The sequence below is a fragment of the Onthophagus taurus genome, chromosome 8, assembly GCF_036711975.1.
Source record: "Onthophagus taurus isolate NC chromosome 8, IU_Otau_3.0, whole genome shotgun sequence".
Taxonomy (NCBI): Eukaryota; Metazoa; Arthropoda; class Insecta; order Coleoptera; family Scarabaeidae; genus Onthophagus; species Onthophagus taurus.
The window spans coordinates 4,536,385-4,550,951 of record NC_091973.1 but is presented as its reverse complement, the minus strand read 5'-3'; the positions used below and the strand labels follow the sequence as shown (position 1 = coordinate 4,550,951).

The window sequence follows — 14,567 nt, the reverse complement described above, 5'->3', positions numbered from 1 at the left end:
ATATACCTTAAGATTAATAGTTTTGGTGATCCTGGTGGGGTTGCGTTGTATGTTTTGGACAATATGTTGAGTTGGGTTGGGTTGGGTTAAATTTGCTTGGGTTGGGTCCAAAATGTTTTACATAAAATTTACAACTAGTAATGTTCAAAAAATAAAAGTCCTTGCTTTATTATCTCAGTATACTCTTAGCGAATCGGAGAATTCCTTCATTGCATTGCAGCTTTGTGAGAGCAGAGTTGTTTTAAGGCAAAAATTACTTTTAACTGCAAGAAATGTAATTATTGAAGAAAATGTGTTAGAAGTTGTAGAAGAATTATTATTCAGTTTGAAAAGTAATAAATTTATTTTAATTTTTTATTTATCAATTATTCTTTGTTTATATTAATAGTATATCTTTATCATTAAAATGACTTTAGATAAGCAGTTAATCGATTAAGACAAAAATTAAAATCTAGAATATGTTGTATTGATTTTTTTTTAATTGGATAAGGTAGATTTAGGTTAGTTCATTCTCTATCTCTTTATATTTTCTCGTTATCTCACAGCAACAAGCGTTTACATTGGTTAATCTCGAATTCGAGCGAGTTCATTGGCTTATTCGTTTGTAGGTGATGACGTTTTCACTCGATACTTCTTTAATTTTGTTGAGGATGTGCTGCCATCTATTGAGATCGAGATGATACCTCCTACTGGGGTTTAGGAATTTTCTTAGTTGTACGGTTGGTAGTACGACACAGTGCCAAATTTCTGACAGATAGTCGTTATTTAGGCAAAACAGTTGCAGTGCTAAACAAAACAAATTTTTCGATGTAAAGACTGTGAAATTGCCAAAATTATTTGAAATTGTGGTCAATATTAATTCTTAAGTTTTGATACGTATCGAGTTAAATATAAAAAACGTTAGTCTCCATTGTTCATTGGTAAGTAGAAGGGAGTGGTTTCATTCTAACTCAAACCAGCTATGACTAATACCTGATATAGTTGTTTGTTCTCTAATAGTGATTTCTTAAAGACGCCGTTAAGATGCACAGTTTAAGAGAGCAAAACACCAAAGATATGCTCTCCGCTGGAATAATTGGGGAGCATTTTGGTTTAAAATGGGATCCAAAGAACTTACAAATTCGTACAATGTCCGTTGAAAAAACATTAGAACCCCTTGTTTTACAAGTTACCACTCTTGTCAACACCAAAGGTCCTAGCAAAAAGAAGAAAGGCAAATCCAAGCGCGCCAACGCCCTCGTAAGCACAGTCGAAAAAGCCACAGAAAATTTTATTCAAAAAGGTGAACAAATCGCTTATGAGAACAAAGATATAACTCAAGAAATGCTCTCAGCCGTCGATGAAGTCCGCAAAACGGGAAACGCAATGAGCATTGCTGCCAGAGAATTTTCAGAAGATCCTTGTTCTTCATCTAAACGAGGCAACATGGTTCGCGCAGCTAGAAATCTATTATCGGCTGTCACGCGTCTTCTCATCTTAGCCGACATGGTAGACGTACATTTACTTTTAAAATCACTTCACGTCGTAGAAGGAGACATCGAAAAACTAAAAAACGCATCTAGCCAAGATGAGTTATTGAAAAACATCAAAGACTTTAGTCGCAGCGCGAACGATCTCATGAATCAAGCTCACAAACGTCAGCAAGAACTGAAAGATCTCCAATTACGAGATGACTTAGCTGCTGCACGTGCCGTACTTAAAAAACATTCAACCATGTTGCTTACCGCTTCGAAAGTTTACGTACGTCATCCCGAGCTAGCCGCTGCAAAAGCTAATCGGGATTATGTACTTAAACAAGTTTGCGAAGCCGTTAATACTATCAGTGATGTTGCTCAAGGTCGTACACCACAACCTACACAACCTACATATGAAGGACCTGGTGAATTAGCCGCTGCATTGGATGAGTTTGATGTATGACACATTAATTAATATACAGGTGTCTCAGCGAAACCGGTCATTAGACGTTCTGACCAAAATAAAAATTTGACAATTCAGATACATATTTTGGTTTACTTGTTAACTTCATTCTCGAGTTATTCGAATTTTTCTAGAAAAATCTGCTCCAGCAGACATTTGTTCAAAAACTCGATTTTTGAGATATCAATTTAGGATTTAGAACATGCTTAAGCAACATGATTTTGGTGCCAAGAACGGTTATCTAGATAGTTTGGACACTTTACTAAGGCACGTTAATTTTTCGAAATTTGGAACTACCATAACTTCAATTTTTTAAATGGCTCCCCCCGTATTTTATTACTTAGTCGTCTTCGACGTCTCATTTTACATCTTTTATACCCTATATGTCCTATACTTAACATTAATAGTTTGGGAAATAATTAGGGTTTTTTTTTGAAAAATGTTAAGCTGACCAAAAAATGTAGTAAATTATATAATATAATAAATGCTTTATTCCAACAGGTCTCCACCCAATTACAGGAATACAAAAAGAAAAAAAAATACAAATGTAGTAATGTACAAAAAATAATTGTAAGATATATGAATATATCAAAATGGAAAAATAGTATTATACATAGAATGAATGGTAATCAAGGCGAAAAGGTATATTAGCGATTAATAATTGTGAAGTGTTCTATGATTTTATTGTTAATGAATGACCAAATATTGGTAAAAATGTCGCATTCAGCGGAAATCTGTTTATAATAACTACACATCAGCGACACTGCGTCGATCTAACATAAATTTTGGTCAATTCAGTAAAAAAGGAATGTATTTCTCCATAATTCTTCGGAAATTTTAGTTAATGAAAACACAAAAAATGTGTGAAGAATTAGTGTTTATTAATTTGTTTATCTGTGCAACCGATAATACTTTACCCTAAACTTACCCAAAATTACTTTTCGTCTTCAGGCGCAACGTCTAAAACGAACGATGGACAGAATTAAAAAACGCTCCATTTATTTTAAGATTATACACATATATATATCGGTCCTAGGACCCGACCACGTTTCTCTTAATTATTAACATATACTGGGATAGATGTGTGTTTGTATATATATGTATATATATATGTGTATAATCTTAAAATAAATGGAGCGTTTTTTAATTCTGTCCATCGTTCGTTTTAGACGTTGCGCCTGAAGACGAAAAGTAATTTTTTCGAAACCGGTTGCTCAGATAAACAAATTAATAAACACTAATTCTTCACACATTTTTTGTGTTTTCATTAACCTCAATTCAGTAAGGCCAAAACTGTAAGAATAATCTTTGAATGCGCTCTAATAAATTAACATGTACAGCATAAAAAGGTTGCCAAATCAAAGATGCGTATTCAAAGCGCGAGCGAATCAGAGCATTAAAAATGGTAAGAACTCCAACGGTTGAAAATTCTTCACAATTGCGATATATAAAACCATAAGTTCGATAACATTTCGCGCACAGATTAGTTGCATGGTCTATGAATGTTAGTTTTGAATCAAAAGTTACCCCCAAGTCTGTAATATTATTAGCGCACCGCAAGACTTCATTACCAATACAGTACTCTGTGTGTATCAGCGAATTTCTGGTGTAGGAAACAACGGCGCACTTCGCCACATTTAGAGACAATCGGTTATTCGCGCACCACTCGATAACACTATCCAAACCACTCTGAATAACAACACTATCCGCTCTCCGAGGTAAAAATTTTTAAGTCATCTGCAAAAAGTAATTTACCGCGATCAATGGAGTCCGTGATGTCATTTGAACCTTGAGGCACTCCCGACGTTGGCCGAATAAGATACGAACTGCAGTTCGAAGTATCTGACGCTCGAAGGTAAGACTCCATAAGGAAGATCAAAGGTTTACTAAATCCAACGGAACTCAACTTGCGCAACAACACATAATGATCCAACTGATGATTCAGCCTTCTGAAAATCTAGGTAAACTACGTCTACTTGGCCTCTATCATCTAGCACATCAGACACAAATTGTGTAAAACAAACTAGGTTTGTTACAGTTGAGCGATTCTATAGAAAACCATGCTGGAAGGGTGTTATGTAGGGCTTAATATGTGCGTAGATATATTTGTATAAAATTAATTTAAATACCTTGGAGAAGCCACACAGTAACGAAATAGGTCGATCTCGCATCAAAATAGGATGATACGATCAAAATAGGTGTAGGCATCTCGCACTTTTTGAGAATTAAGTTAAAAAGATACAGGTTATACAGTGGAAGAGGTGAATACCTTGGCTTATTTCGAGCCCAGTCCCAACACCTCAATTCGAGCTGCCAAAGAATATCTGGGAATCATACTACGAACTTTGTCACGTTTTCCATGTATAAAAAATAAATTAAGAATTTCTTGATATGTGTAAATATCATTTTCGTTATTGTTATCGGTTTTAACTATTTTTAGTATTAATATTAAGGCACCTAACAGATAATTATTAGCTCACATGCATCAAGTGACGTAAACAAGTGAGACTGACACGAACTCATTGAGAACCGACCAAAGGATCTAGACAGCCGTTCTCGGCACCAAAACATACTCCATCATGTTGCATAAGCATGTTCTGAATCCTAAATTGATATCCAAAAACAGAATGTTCTCTGATTTTTTGAACAAATGTCGAAAAAAATCGAATAACTCGATAATGGCCGAATCAAATTGCAAAAAGTAAAGTTATTCATAAACCTAGAACCTCCGATTTAACCGGAAGTGCTAGAAATCTGAATATATTTTAGTCGAAGAGAATTCTCAAATTTTTATTTTGGTCAGAACCCCAGAATCTAAGTCTCGCTGAGACACCCTGTACAAAAAAATAACTAAATGATTTTTTTTATAGGAACAAATGGAAATGGAACCTTTAGCTTACAATGAGGTACAAACAAGACCATCCCTTGAGGAGCGTTTAGAAAGTATAATAAGTGGTGCAGCTTTGATGGCGGATTCGAGTTGTACGAGAGATGAACGTCGTAATCGTATTGTCTCTGAATGCAATGCGGTGCGACAAGCTCTACAAGATTTGCTTTCGGAATATATGGCAAACGTAGGTATAAACGTCGAATTATTTTAGAGGGTTTTAAAAGTCCCCGTTTTTTTGATCATATCTTTTTGTTACGCGCCGTCACAGCAATTGCAGGTGCCGCGCGGACTGCCTCGGGTAAATATTGACGTGAAATTGTATGTATGATGTATGTGCACTCGTGTAAACTCGTTTTATTTTTTAATTTTTTGTTATTATTTTTAATTTTTTTTCGAGCGGTTGAAACTAAGCTAGCTAAATACACTTCCTTCGCACTCTAACTATCTGCAGCTGTAACTCGTTTGTTTGTGCATTTTATCAGTGTCCGCTGGAATAAATACATTTTTTAACCTCAGGACATTAACATGATACATTTCGCTTTTATACGATATAATATCGTGTCGTTCTCTTCTTAAATTTTTAATTTTGATTGCGCCGCATGTACAAAACGATTTAATATTAATTGCAGACTGGAAATAAGGAACAAAGTGATGGATTGGCCCGTGCTATTGATCAGATGGGTCGTAAGACCAAAGATCTTCGTCGGCAGCTACGCAAAGCGGTTGTTGATCATGTTTCTGATAGGTAAATGCGTTCTCAGTAATTGTTTGATAATTGTGTCCACAATGCATGTAGTACTAATTAACTAAAAAAAAATAAAAACAACCAAAATTACAATTAACACAATTATATCTTCGATTAGTTTCTTGGACACCAACGTACCATTGTTGGTTTTAATCAAGGCAGCTCAAAATGGCAACGAAAAAGAAGTGGAGGAGTACGCGGTAGTTTTTCAGGAACACTCAAACAAATTGGTCGAAGTTGCCAATTTGGTTTGTAGCATGTCAAATAATGAGGATGGCGTAAAAATGGTTCGATATGCCGCGGCTCAAATAGATAGTCTTTGCCCCGAAGTTATAAACGCGGCAAGAATCTTGGCAGCTCGCCCGCGCAGCAAAGTCGCCCAAGAAAATATGGAAGCGTTCAAACAATCTTGGGAAAATCAAGTACGAATTTTAACGGAAGCCGTCGACGATATTACAACCATCGATGACTTTCTGGCGGTGTCCGAAAATCATATTTTGGAAGATGTTAACAAATGCGTTCACGCACTTCAAGAAGGTGATGCGGACACGCTCGATCGTACAGCTGGAGGCATACGGGGACGTGCCAATAGAGTCTGCAGCGTCGTCACGGCTGAAATGGACAATTACGAACCTTGCATTTACACCAAACGGGTTTTGGAAGCCGTCAAGGTTTTAAATGACCAAGTTATGCCCAAGTTTGGACAAAGAGTTGCCGTTGCCGTCTCTGCTTTATCGAGTAATCCCGCGAAAGATGTCGATGAAAATGACTTTATTGATGCGTCCCGGTTGGTGTACGATGGAGTACGTGAAATTCGACGTGCTGTTTTAATGAATCGCGTAAGAAAACATATCTTATTTTAGGAATATTTTATTCATAATTTTTTTTTGATTAGGCTGATGAAGATTTGGATCCAGAAGATGTTGAATTAGGTGAAAATACTCCGTATGATAACCGTAGTAAGTCGAGTGCTCACACTGGTGAGCATGGTGTTGATGAATACCCAGAAATTAGTGGAATCACAACTGCTAGAGAAGCTATGGGCAAAATGCCCGAAGAAGATAAACAAAAGATTTTGCAACAAGTTGAGTTCTTCCGTAGCGAAAAGCTCATATTTGATCGTGAAGTTGCTAAATGGGATGATACCGGAAACGATATTATCGTCTTAGCTAAGCATATGTGTATGATTATGATGGAAATGACTGATTTTACTAGAGGAAGGGGTCCATTGAAGACCACAATGGACGTTATTAATGCTGCCAAAAAGATTTCCGAATACGGAACTAAACTTGATAAACTTACTAGACAGATAGCCGATCAATGCCCTGAAAGCTCAACCAAAAAAGATTTGCTGGCTTACTTACAAAGAATTCAATTGTATTGTCACCAAATGAACATCACTTCAAAAGTTAAAGCTGATGTTCAAAATATAAGTGGAGAATTGATTGTTTCTGGGGTAAATGTAATTGTTTTAAATGTTAACATCCTTGTGATAATAATTGTCCCCAATTTATTTATTACAGCTTGATAGTGCGACTTCATTAATTCAAGCGGCTAAAAATTTGATGAACGCTGTTGTTCTCACAGTAAAAGCTTCATATGTTGCTTCAACGAAATATCCCCGACACGGAACTGTTTCGGTAAGTATTAATTTAAACACTATCTTTAAATAACCCAAACTTTTTCTTAAATATTATCGCTATTTTTCGGAATGTTAGTACGTAAGTACTTATAACGTGTTTAAACAAAACAACCATAGCAGAAAAACTAAAATAATTTTTATTTATAGTCCCCAATTGTTGTTTGGAAAATGAAGGCACCGGAAAAGAAACCATTAGTAAGGCCGGAAAAACCGGAAGAAGCTCGCGCTAAAGTACGTAAAGGCGCCCAGAAAAAAGTTCAGAACCCTATACACGCATTATCCGAATTCCAAAGCCCCACGGAATCGGTTTAAATCCGATTCCAACCCCGCGTAAGTATAGTGTGATTGCAAACCATGTGCTTGCAAAATAAAATCCTCCGGGCGATAACGACGACATTGTATTTCATTAATTAAGGTACATATCTTAGCCAAATTCAGTATTGTACCCTCTAAAAAAGCTTCTTCTACGTTACTTCAGTGGGATGGGAACGCGTTCAATGCACGGCCAAGAATTTTTTTTTAGTTACAACTTCAACTTTGTGTCTAATTCTAATTCTGTACTTTGTATTTCATTCTAACTTTTTATATTATATTGACATATATATTATCTATATGAATATATATTATTAATAAATTATATTTAAATACACAAGCTATTAATACCTTATCACTAAATTCATCAATTTATATAAAATACTGCAACAAATAATGGGCACCCAAAAAAGATGGGGTCCAAAACGGGGCAGGTACTTTGCGAAGTAACGTAATGGTGGAGGTATCGGGATGGAAGGAGCAAGCGCTCTTAGAGGATGTGCAGAACAGGTACTGGAGGTGAGTGTTGGGGTTGGCTAGGGAGACTGCGGGATATATAGTCAGGGAAGAAATTAAGGTTGATAAGGTGAGGGTGGAGGCGGGTAAGCAAGCGGTGCGTTTTGAGGAGAGGGTGGATGGGCAGAGGATTGAGATGTGGAAGCAGGTACAATCCAAAATATAATGAAATTGTAGTAGAGGGGCTACCAAAGTACCTGATGACGGAGGGGGTTGAGGTGTAGGTGTGGAAATGAAGAAAGGACCAACAGATAATTGATGGAAGATGAGGAGAGGGGGTGTAGGCCGTATGGAGTTTCTACACCATCTGCTGGTAGAGTGTAGTGAGTTGAAGGAGGAGGTGATGGATTAGTGATAGGTGTTGAGGGAGTGGGCAGCAAGGAGAGGCTGAGGAAAGGGATAATGTTCTTTTTTTTTAATATTGTAATCTTCTGGAGACAATAAATTATTATTAATACAACAAATAATATAAAAAGTTATATCCTCAAAATATGATTAATATTTTATGAATTCCGGAAGAAAAAAAAAGTTGATATCATGCTAGCGGAACGGGAAATAAATCAACAGTTTGACGGGTAAAAAAAAATGGCATAAATTAACTAAACCAACACGTCATATTTGAATAAATACAATTTTTTTTTATGTTATCAGATCGAACGTTTAATTAATTAAAAAATGTCGGTTAAAAAACAGCATATTTTGAGGTCATCGAAGAATGTTGGTGCAAACTTTAAATAATTAATTAGAACGATGCTATTTACGTTTGTTGTTTATCACCATGAACGTCGAATCAATAGTACAAACATGAAGCGGACAAAAAAAGTTTAGGTGAAAATAGTATTATGTAGTTAGTGTAATCTTTTTGAAGGAATTTTAAAATAAAAAAATTCTTATATCGTTGACAACATATTTATTTTGACTTTATAAATTTCCTTTAGAACAAATATACAATGACATACAATGATCTTAAAAACATCTGATATGTATACATAATAGTAAACCAGCCTTCGTCATTTAAAATATATATATATATTGAAGTTAACTTTCGATAAATATATGAAATATATTTATTATATCGTATAGTATGTATATATATTTATGTATATAATTTTTTTTAATATTCGTAGTGTCACCTGCACTGCCCTTTGTTTTAAAATTTTTCTTTTGAAGGCATAGTGTACGTGACTAAACCAAAGTTCGCGTTTTCGGGCACAAAGATCGAAAAAATATACATTTATATATATTTCTTGTATTTCTTTCCTTATTGACTTAGATTGTTTACGGTTTTGAAATCCCCGTGCCTGATTGTGTACGTTGAGTGTCATAAAAGGATGAAATCATCGGTTTTCATTTTTTACCATCGCATTGTATTGTTCGGGGAGGGGCCGTCGCGATCCGCGGGCCCGTTCGACGCTAATGGTAAATGTCAGGTCGTTATCGAAACGGAGAACAGGACCCGCGCGTCGCTTTTTTTATTCATTGATATGTACATACAAAAATCACAATGATTTCGACGTTTACAAAAAGCACGCCGCGTTAGGCACATCGCCTATAATCTTGTTCTGTATTAGTCTTGAAAGCAACGTATTCGCTGTTGGGATAAGAACGTAGGCCCTAAGTTCGTTCTATTCCATTTGGAAATAAACGGCGAATAAGAAGCTCTCATCTCGATGGAACCGACAGATATCATGGCGGACGAATTACCCTATTATCTGTCGGTTTTGCAAGCATTGATGCTTTACCAACGATTGCATAATCGCGGCGTGCTCCAAACGTCCGATTTTTAGTGCCGCAATAATTGTCTCGGGAGTCCTTTTAATTTAACTTTATGCAATATGATATGTAGTATTTATAATTACGTGTCTTTTTTTTGTCTTTTTGCTTGTTTGTTTCGTAAGGATAATTAATGTACTTTAAAGACTATCGTCGAATATCACTAATATCTAATCGACATTACCATAAGTACACGATATACTTTATGTATATGTATATAATTATATATAAACCTGGCGTTTCACACGGCAAAAAGTGATGAGGAAAAATTCCATTTTTCTTATAAAACACCGAGATAGTCGAGGAAAAAAGTTCACACTTATTATTGATATGTATCTGTTAAGTTCGACCAAATAGACCTTGGTGCTGATATGTATTCATAAGTTCTGTTGTGTTGCTGTTTCTTGTTAACTTGCGTTTTTTTTTCTTATTTTTTTTGGCGGCGGCGCGGGCGGCTCGTTGGGACAGAAACGCGTCGCCCGCTGATGGGAGAGGGACGGACTGCGCAAGACTCTGCTGCCGAGGGGTTAAGCGGGATCCTCAGTATGGGAGATACGAATAAAACGACTTGCTGAGGGGCGCGTGAGGTTGCGGATGGGCAAACAGGACGGCAGCAGGGTCGAAGATGGTTCAGTCGAGGAAGCCGGTGTTTACTAGCTTCTCCAAGAAGAACTTTACATCACCCAGTTCCGAGTCCTTTATCCCTAACGATTTTAACATTCCCAAATCACCATTTTCCACTGCCATAAACACTGATCGCAGGTGTTCCAAATCCGAGCGCATTAAATGCAACGCCGCTCCAAAATCTTCTATCGTCTGTGATTCTTTAATTTACATAACAAAATTATTTTTATTAAAAAAAGCAGATTTAGATAATAGACCTCGATGGCTTACTAATAAAGTAAGCATCACCAGGTCCATTATCAAAGTTTTCCATGGAAGATGCATTAATTAAGTAAATCGAATAAATTACCTGATAATGCAATGGCAACTTTATCAACACCCCCTAGAGGTTTAAGAGCATCTCTGGCTTTACTCCCAAATAATTTTTCAAGATAATTAGGTCCATGACTAGCCAAAAGTGATTTGAGAAAACTACCCGTTTCTTCAACAGGGGGTCGTTTGGCAGCTGTACAAAGTCTGGAGTCTTCGTCATAGCCGTCCGGACAATCCGGAGCCCCATCGCAAAGATATTGTATGGAAATACAATTACCATCCCCGGGACACTTGAATGGCTCGTAGGGGTGGCAGGCATCGCCTGAAAATCAATGGTATGACATCTGTTGCTTCAGGTTTACTCCGCGCCGACACGCCCTGTTTCAAGGTTAAAGTTCTTTCGTTAATGCTTACCGTTCCTTTTGGAGCTTATATGGCCGTAAAGACGGCTGAGGTCTATGGCCATGGCTGCCCTAGGGATGGCCGCACACAGCGCCACCGCGACCGTCGCGAGGAGCAGCGGGTGCGGCGCCATTGCCACCCTGGTCATCGTCGCGGCGTTGGACTAAAGGACGCGACCGGTGCACCCCTGCAACAAACGGGCGCCGCTTCACGGCTCTACTTTATATAAACTACGCCCCCCGGAGCGTCGCGGCGCTGCGCGCGCCCGCCCACAGCTGTTGCTTCAATCAATAACTACCAAACGGCGAGTCGCGCGACCTCTCTCCACCCTCGGCCACAACACTCGTCTATTATTCAGACGTCACCGTCAATATTTACCGCCACCCCCAACCTCAAAACGACCCAATTTACCCTCAATCTTCACCCAAACCATCTCTTGCGTCTCCGAAATGCTTTATCACATCCCGGAATCCTATAATTAATCCTTTCTCTCCAGAAACGCTTTCATCTTCTGTCGTCAAAAACTTACCTACAATAAGATGCTTACAACAACCACCACCTGTAACCTCTTAGAAATTCAATGTCAACGTAAAAAATCATTATCCATAACTGAATATATGTTGGAATTCAATTTTGTTCTTTTGGTCAACTTGTATACATATGCACGACTTATTTTTTGTGCATGGCAAGGTTGCGTAGCAGATTGGTATTTTGCAGAAAGATATGCTGCCTTTGCATCTTTGCTGTGGCTTTAAATACCAAAAAGGTTCCGCACGTCCAGATATAAGCCATGAAAAAGATCGCGTCTGAATGAAATTTTTTTGTATTGTGTGGGGATGAATGTAGATATGTATGGAATTTCTGTGTGTATACAGAAAAACGTGGCGATTTTATTTCTTTCGTTTGATTTTATTATTTTTATCTTTTAGATCATATTTAAACAACAACATACATGTAATACAGAACGAAAAGGGATAATAAAAAGGATTCTCGTCATAGAAATATGGAAAAGTTAGAATAAGAACAAGCTTAAAGACACAGGTAAACTGTTTGAATTATTTTTTACGATTTTTTTTATTTTACAGTGTTTGTGTTTATTTATTTATTTTAATTATAGTTGATTTTATCTAGAATTACTAGAAAATGGAGCAAAAATAAAAAGTGATTTATAAAGGTCACAAAATTAATTGACTATCCACATGCTTCACGGTCTGTTGGGAAAAACAGGGTCTACAGTTCGTTAACCCTCGAAAATGTGTATTATTGCTCCTGCTTAATATGAGGGTCACGTAGATAGGTCTCGGAGGAAACAAAAGGTTAAGGAACAAAAGCACTAAACAATAATTAAATTCAAAGGAAGGATAATAATCTTGGAAAATATAACACGAAACTGTTTTCCTTTATGAAATGGTTTAAAAGTGTTAACGGTTACGGCAAATAAAATTAGCCGGTTGAATACGTTCCGAAAGAGGGGATTTTTTGTCAGAAACGAACAAAATCGACCTATAAAAAGTCTAACGATTGAACCATGACACCAGTGAAGGTTGATCAGCGATCAAAATGAGGAACATCATAGTGTTATTAACGTTTTTTATAATATTCTCTTGTGGACATTGCGGATTATATCAAAGTAAGCTCAAAAACAAGTTATTTTATCAATTCGTTTTTTAGCGTTATTGTATTTTCCTTTAGATTATGCGCCAATAAACACCCCCGGAAGATTTTACGGTACTCCGTATCGTTTTCAAAACGGGGGATTTTCCGGATCTAACGCAAATTCACAAAGCCAAGGTTTTGGCGGATTTTCCAATTCAAATTCAGGAAGTAAAGCGGGTTCTTTAGGCGGCGGTTCTGGATTTTCAAAATCGCAATCATCTGCGAATTCAGGTTCATTCTCGAAAAATGGGGCATCCGGATCGTTTTCATCCAGCAGCAGTTCGAGCCGTAGTTTTGCGGGAAATTTTGGAAGATTCGGTCAGGTGCAGCATTAAGAGCAGGATTTTAAAATAAATTATGTAACGATAAATAAAACTCAATCAAAATTTTATTTTTGTTTTTTTTTTTATAAAAAGGTACCAATGGTTGGTTTATACAGGTTTAATCCTTTGTAATCGGATGGTTTCGTTGTTAAAATTCCCGTTTCGGATAAATTTGTAGCGTTTAATTTTATGTTTTTGTTGGAAGATGTTAATTTAGCTAAAAATTTTTGATTAAATAAAGGACCGTCAATTTCTGGCGGTTTAGGAGTTGTTTTTTCCACACCAGAAAACGACCATGAATATTTATATTTGTAACGAGCGTCGAATTTTTTTGCTAAATTTAGGAACGATGATCCGAAACTACCCTGTTTTGGGGTTGTTGATGATTCCGGGGCAAAATCTGATCTGCCGATTGCAAAAACGCCGTTGAATATGGCTTGTGGATACCCGTGCGGGTTATTTTCGGATTCTGTTGGTGCAAGTTTTTTTGGGGTTCTTTCTGAAGTGGTGTTTAAATCGTTTCCAAATCTTCCCTCTAATTTTTGCGTGGTTGGAATATTTTCGGTGATAACTTCGATGTTTCTTACTGTGGAAGTTTTCCAAGTAGGGGATTCAGTTATGGTGGTTTTTTTAAACCCGATATTAACCGTTTTTTCCTCCACGTCAACTTTTAAGGTTGTTGTATCTGCTTTGTCTTCTTTTGTGGTGCTTTCGGTTGAAAAATTAATTTCTTCAGTTGTAGTTAATTCATCCATGGGGGTTGTTGCAACGGATATCCCAATTCTGAATGGTTTATCTGTTCCGCAGTTAGTTTCTTCGAGATCGTCATTTGTAACGTCGTTTATTATGTCGTCGGGAATTGTTACCTCATTGGGTACGTTTTCATTGACGTGTAAGACGTTAATGAAAGATTCTGAGTCGTCGTCTTGGTTTTCTATGGGGGATGGGCCATCTATTGCGTCTAATCCGGTTAGTTGGCCTATTTTTGAGTTGTTTGAAACAATTACTCAATAAGAAAATGAAGATAATACTTACCGATTGGTGAAGAAGAAACTTTATGGAGAAGAAACACCAAAAATATTTTTAGATGCATGTTAAATCAGCGATATCTTTCAACGAAATGGACCCAAAACTAGTCGTGTCATCTTTTTATATGGTGACATAAGAATCTGTATTAATCAAAAAATTCGGTATTAAAACAAAATATTTTTTTTTGAATTTTTTTATTTTCCTATAACTTAAAATAACACAAATATAAAACATTTTTATTAAAAAATAATACAAAATATGATTTAAATTGATTTTGATGTATTAATATATAGCGTATAGAGGAGAAAACGTTTTAACATAAATTTGAATTTAAAGTATTGATCCCAAAAACCGCGTTACGTAATCAAATGACATTTAAATCGGATCATATTTGGATCGATTCTCTTAGAAATGTCGTGACATTGA

The 14,567-nt window shown here is 36.6% G+C and overlaps 4 protein-coding genes across 12 annotated transcripts; 2 read left to right on the top strand and 2 right to left on the bottom strand.

Moving 5' to 3' along the window:
• The first annotated feature begins 715 nt into the window (after positions 1-715).
• Positions 716-13,180, top strand: LOC111425134 (catenin alpha). Of its 9 annotated transcripts, XM_071198771.1 has the most exons (12): positions 716-920; positions 982-1,911; positions 4,788-4,991; positions 5,076-5,105; positions 5,437-5,552; positions 5,671-6,391; positions 6,448-7,014; positions 7,076-7,192; positions 7,342-11,983; positions 12,063-12,174; positions 12,251-12,763; positions 12,826-13,180. In XM_071198771.1, the coding sequence occupies exons 2-9, from the start codon at positions 1,024-1,026 to the stop codon at positions 7,504-7,506; spliced, it is 2,808 nt and encodes a 935-aa protein (XP_071054872.1). In that variant the 5' UTR covers positions 716-920; positions 982-1,023; the 3' UTR covers positions 7,507-11,983; positions 12,063-12,174; positions 12,251-12,763; positions 12,826-13,180. The 9 variants fall into 9 exon arrangements, with proteins under 9 accessions (XP_071054872.1, XP_022914686.1, XP_071054873.1 ...); XM_023058918.2 differs by having other exon boundaries at positions 6,448-7,008; positions 7,342-12,174; XM_071198772.1 differs by having other exon boundaries at positions 7,342-12,174; positions 12,265-12,763.
• On the bottom strand, positions 8,916-11,324 carry LOC111425474 (IDLSRF-like peptide). Its single transcript, XM_023059517.2, has 3 exons — positions 11,146-11,324; positions 10,769-11,053; positions 8,916-10,619 (listed from the first exon to the last, which is right to left on the bottom strand). Exons 1-3 carry the CDS (start codon positions 11,279-11,281, stop codon positions 10,426-10,428), a joined length of 615 nt encoding a protein of 204 aa, XP_022915285.1. The 5' UTR covers positions 11,282-11,324; the 3' UTR covers positions 8,916-10,425.
• On the top strand, positions 12,694-13,124 carry LOC139431018 (dermokine-like). The gene is made up of 2 exons (XM_071198583.1): positions 12,694-12,763; positions 12,805-13,124. Exons 1-2 carry the CDS (start codon positions 12,694-12,696, stop codon positions 13,122-13,124), a joined length of 390 nt encoding a protein of 129 aa, XP_071054684.1.
• LOC111425473 (uncharacterized) lies at positions 13,166-14,274 on the bottom strand. The gene is made up of 2 exons (XM_023059516.2): positions 14,148-14,274; positions 13,166-14,091 (listed from the first exon to the last, which is right to left on the bottom strand). The coding sequence occupies exons 1-2, from the start codon at positions 14,203-14,205 to the stop codon at positions 13,196-13,198; spliced, it is 954 nt and encodes a 317-aa protein (XP_022915284.2). The 5' UTR covers positions 14,206-14,274; the 3' UTR covers positions 13,166-13,195.
• Positions 14,275-14,567: the final 293 nt, after the last annotated feature.

Coding starts and splice junctions, on each gene's coding strand:
- LOC111425134 (XM_071198771.1), top strand. CDS start 1,024: ATGCACAGTTTAAGAGAGCAAAACACCAAAGATATGCTCTCCGCTGGA. Junction 4,992..5,075: donor TTTCGGAATATATGGCAAAC/GTAGGTATAAAC, acceptor GCGCCGTCACAG/CAATTGCAGGTGCCGCGCGG. Junction 5,553..5,670: donor GTTGATCATGTTTCTGATAG/GTAAATGCGTTC, acceptor ATCTTCGATTAG/TTTCTTGGACACCAACGTAC.
- LOC111425474 (XM_023059517.2), bottom strand. CDS start 11,281: ATGACCAGGGTGGCAATGGCGCCGCACCCGCTGCTCCTCGCGACGGTC. Junction 11,054..11,145: donor TATAAGCTCCAAAAGGAACG/GTAAGCATTAAC, acceptor ATTGATTTTCAG/GCGATGCCTGCCACCCCTAC. Junction 10,620..10,768: donor AGTTGCCATTGCATTATCAG/GTAATTTATTCG, acceptor TGTAAATTAAAG/AATCACAGACGATAGAAGAT.
- LOC139431018 (XM_071198583.1), top strand. CDS start 12,694: ATGAGGAACATCATAGTGTTATTAACGTTTTTTATAATATTCTCTTGT. Junction 12,764..12,804: donor ACATTGCGGATTATATCAAA/GTAAGCTCAAAA, acceptor TTCGTTTTTTAG/CGTTATTGTATTTTCCTTTA.
- LOC111425473 (XM_023059516.2), bottom strand. CDS start 14,205: ATGCATCTAAAAATATTTTTGGTGTTTCTTCTCCATAAAGTTTCTTCT. Junction 14,092..14,147: donor AGTTTCTTCTTCACCAATCG/GTAAGTATTATC, acceptor ACTCAAAAATAG/GCCAACTAACCGGATTAGAC.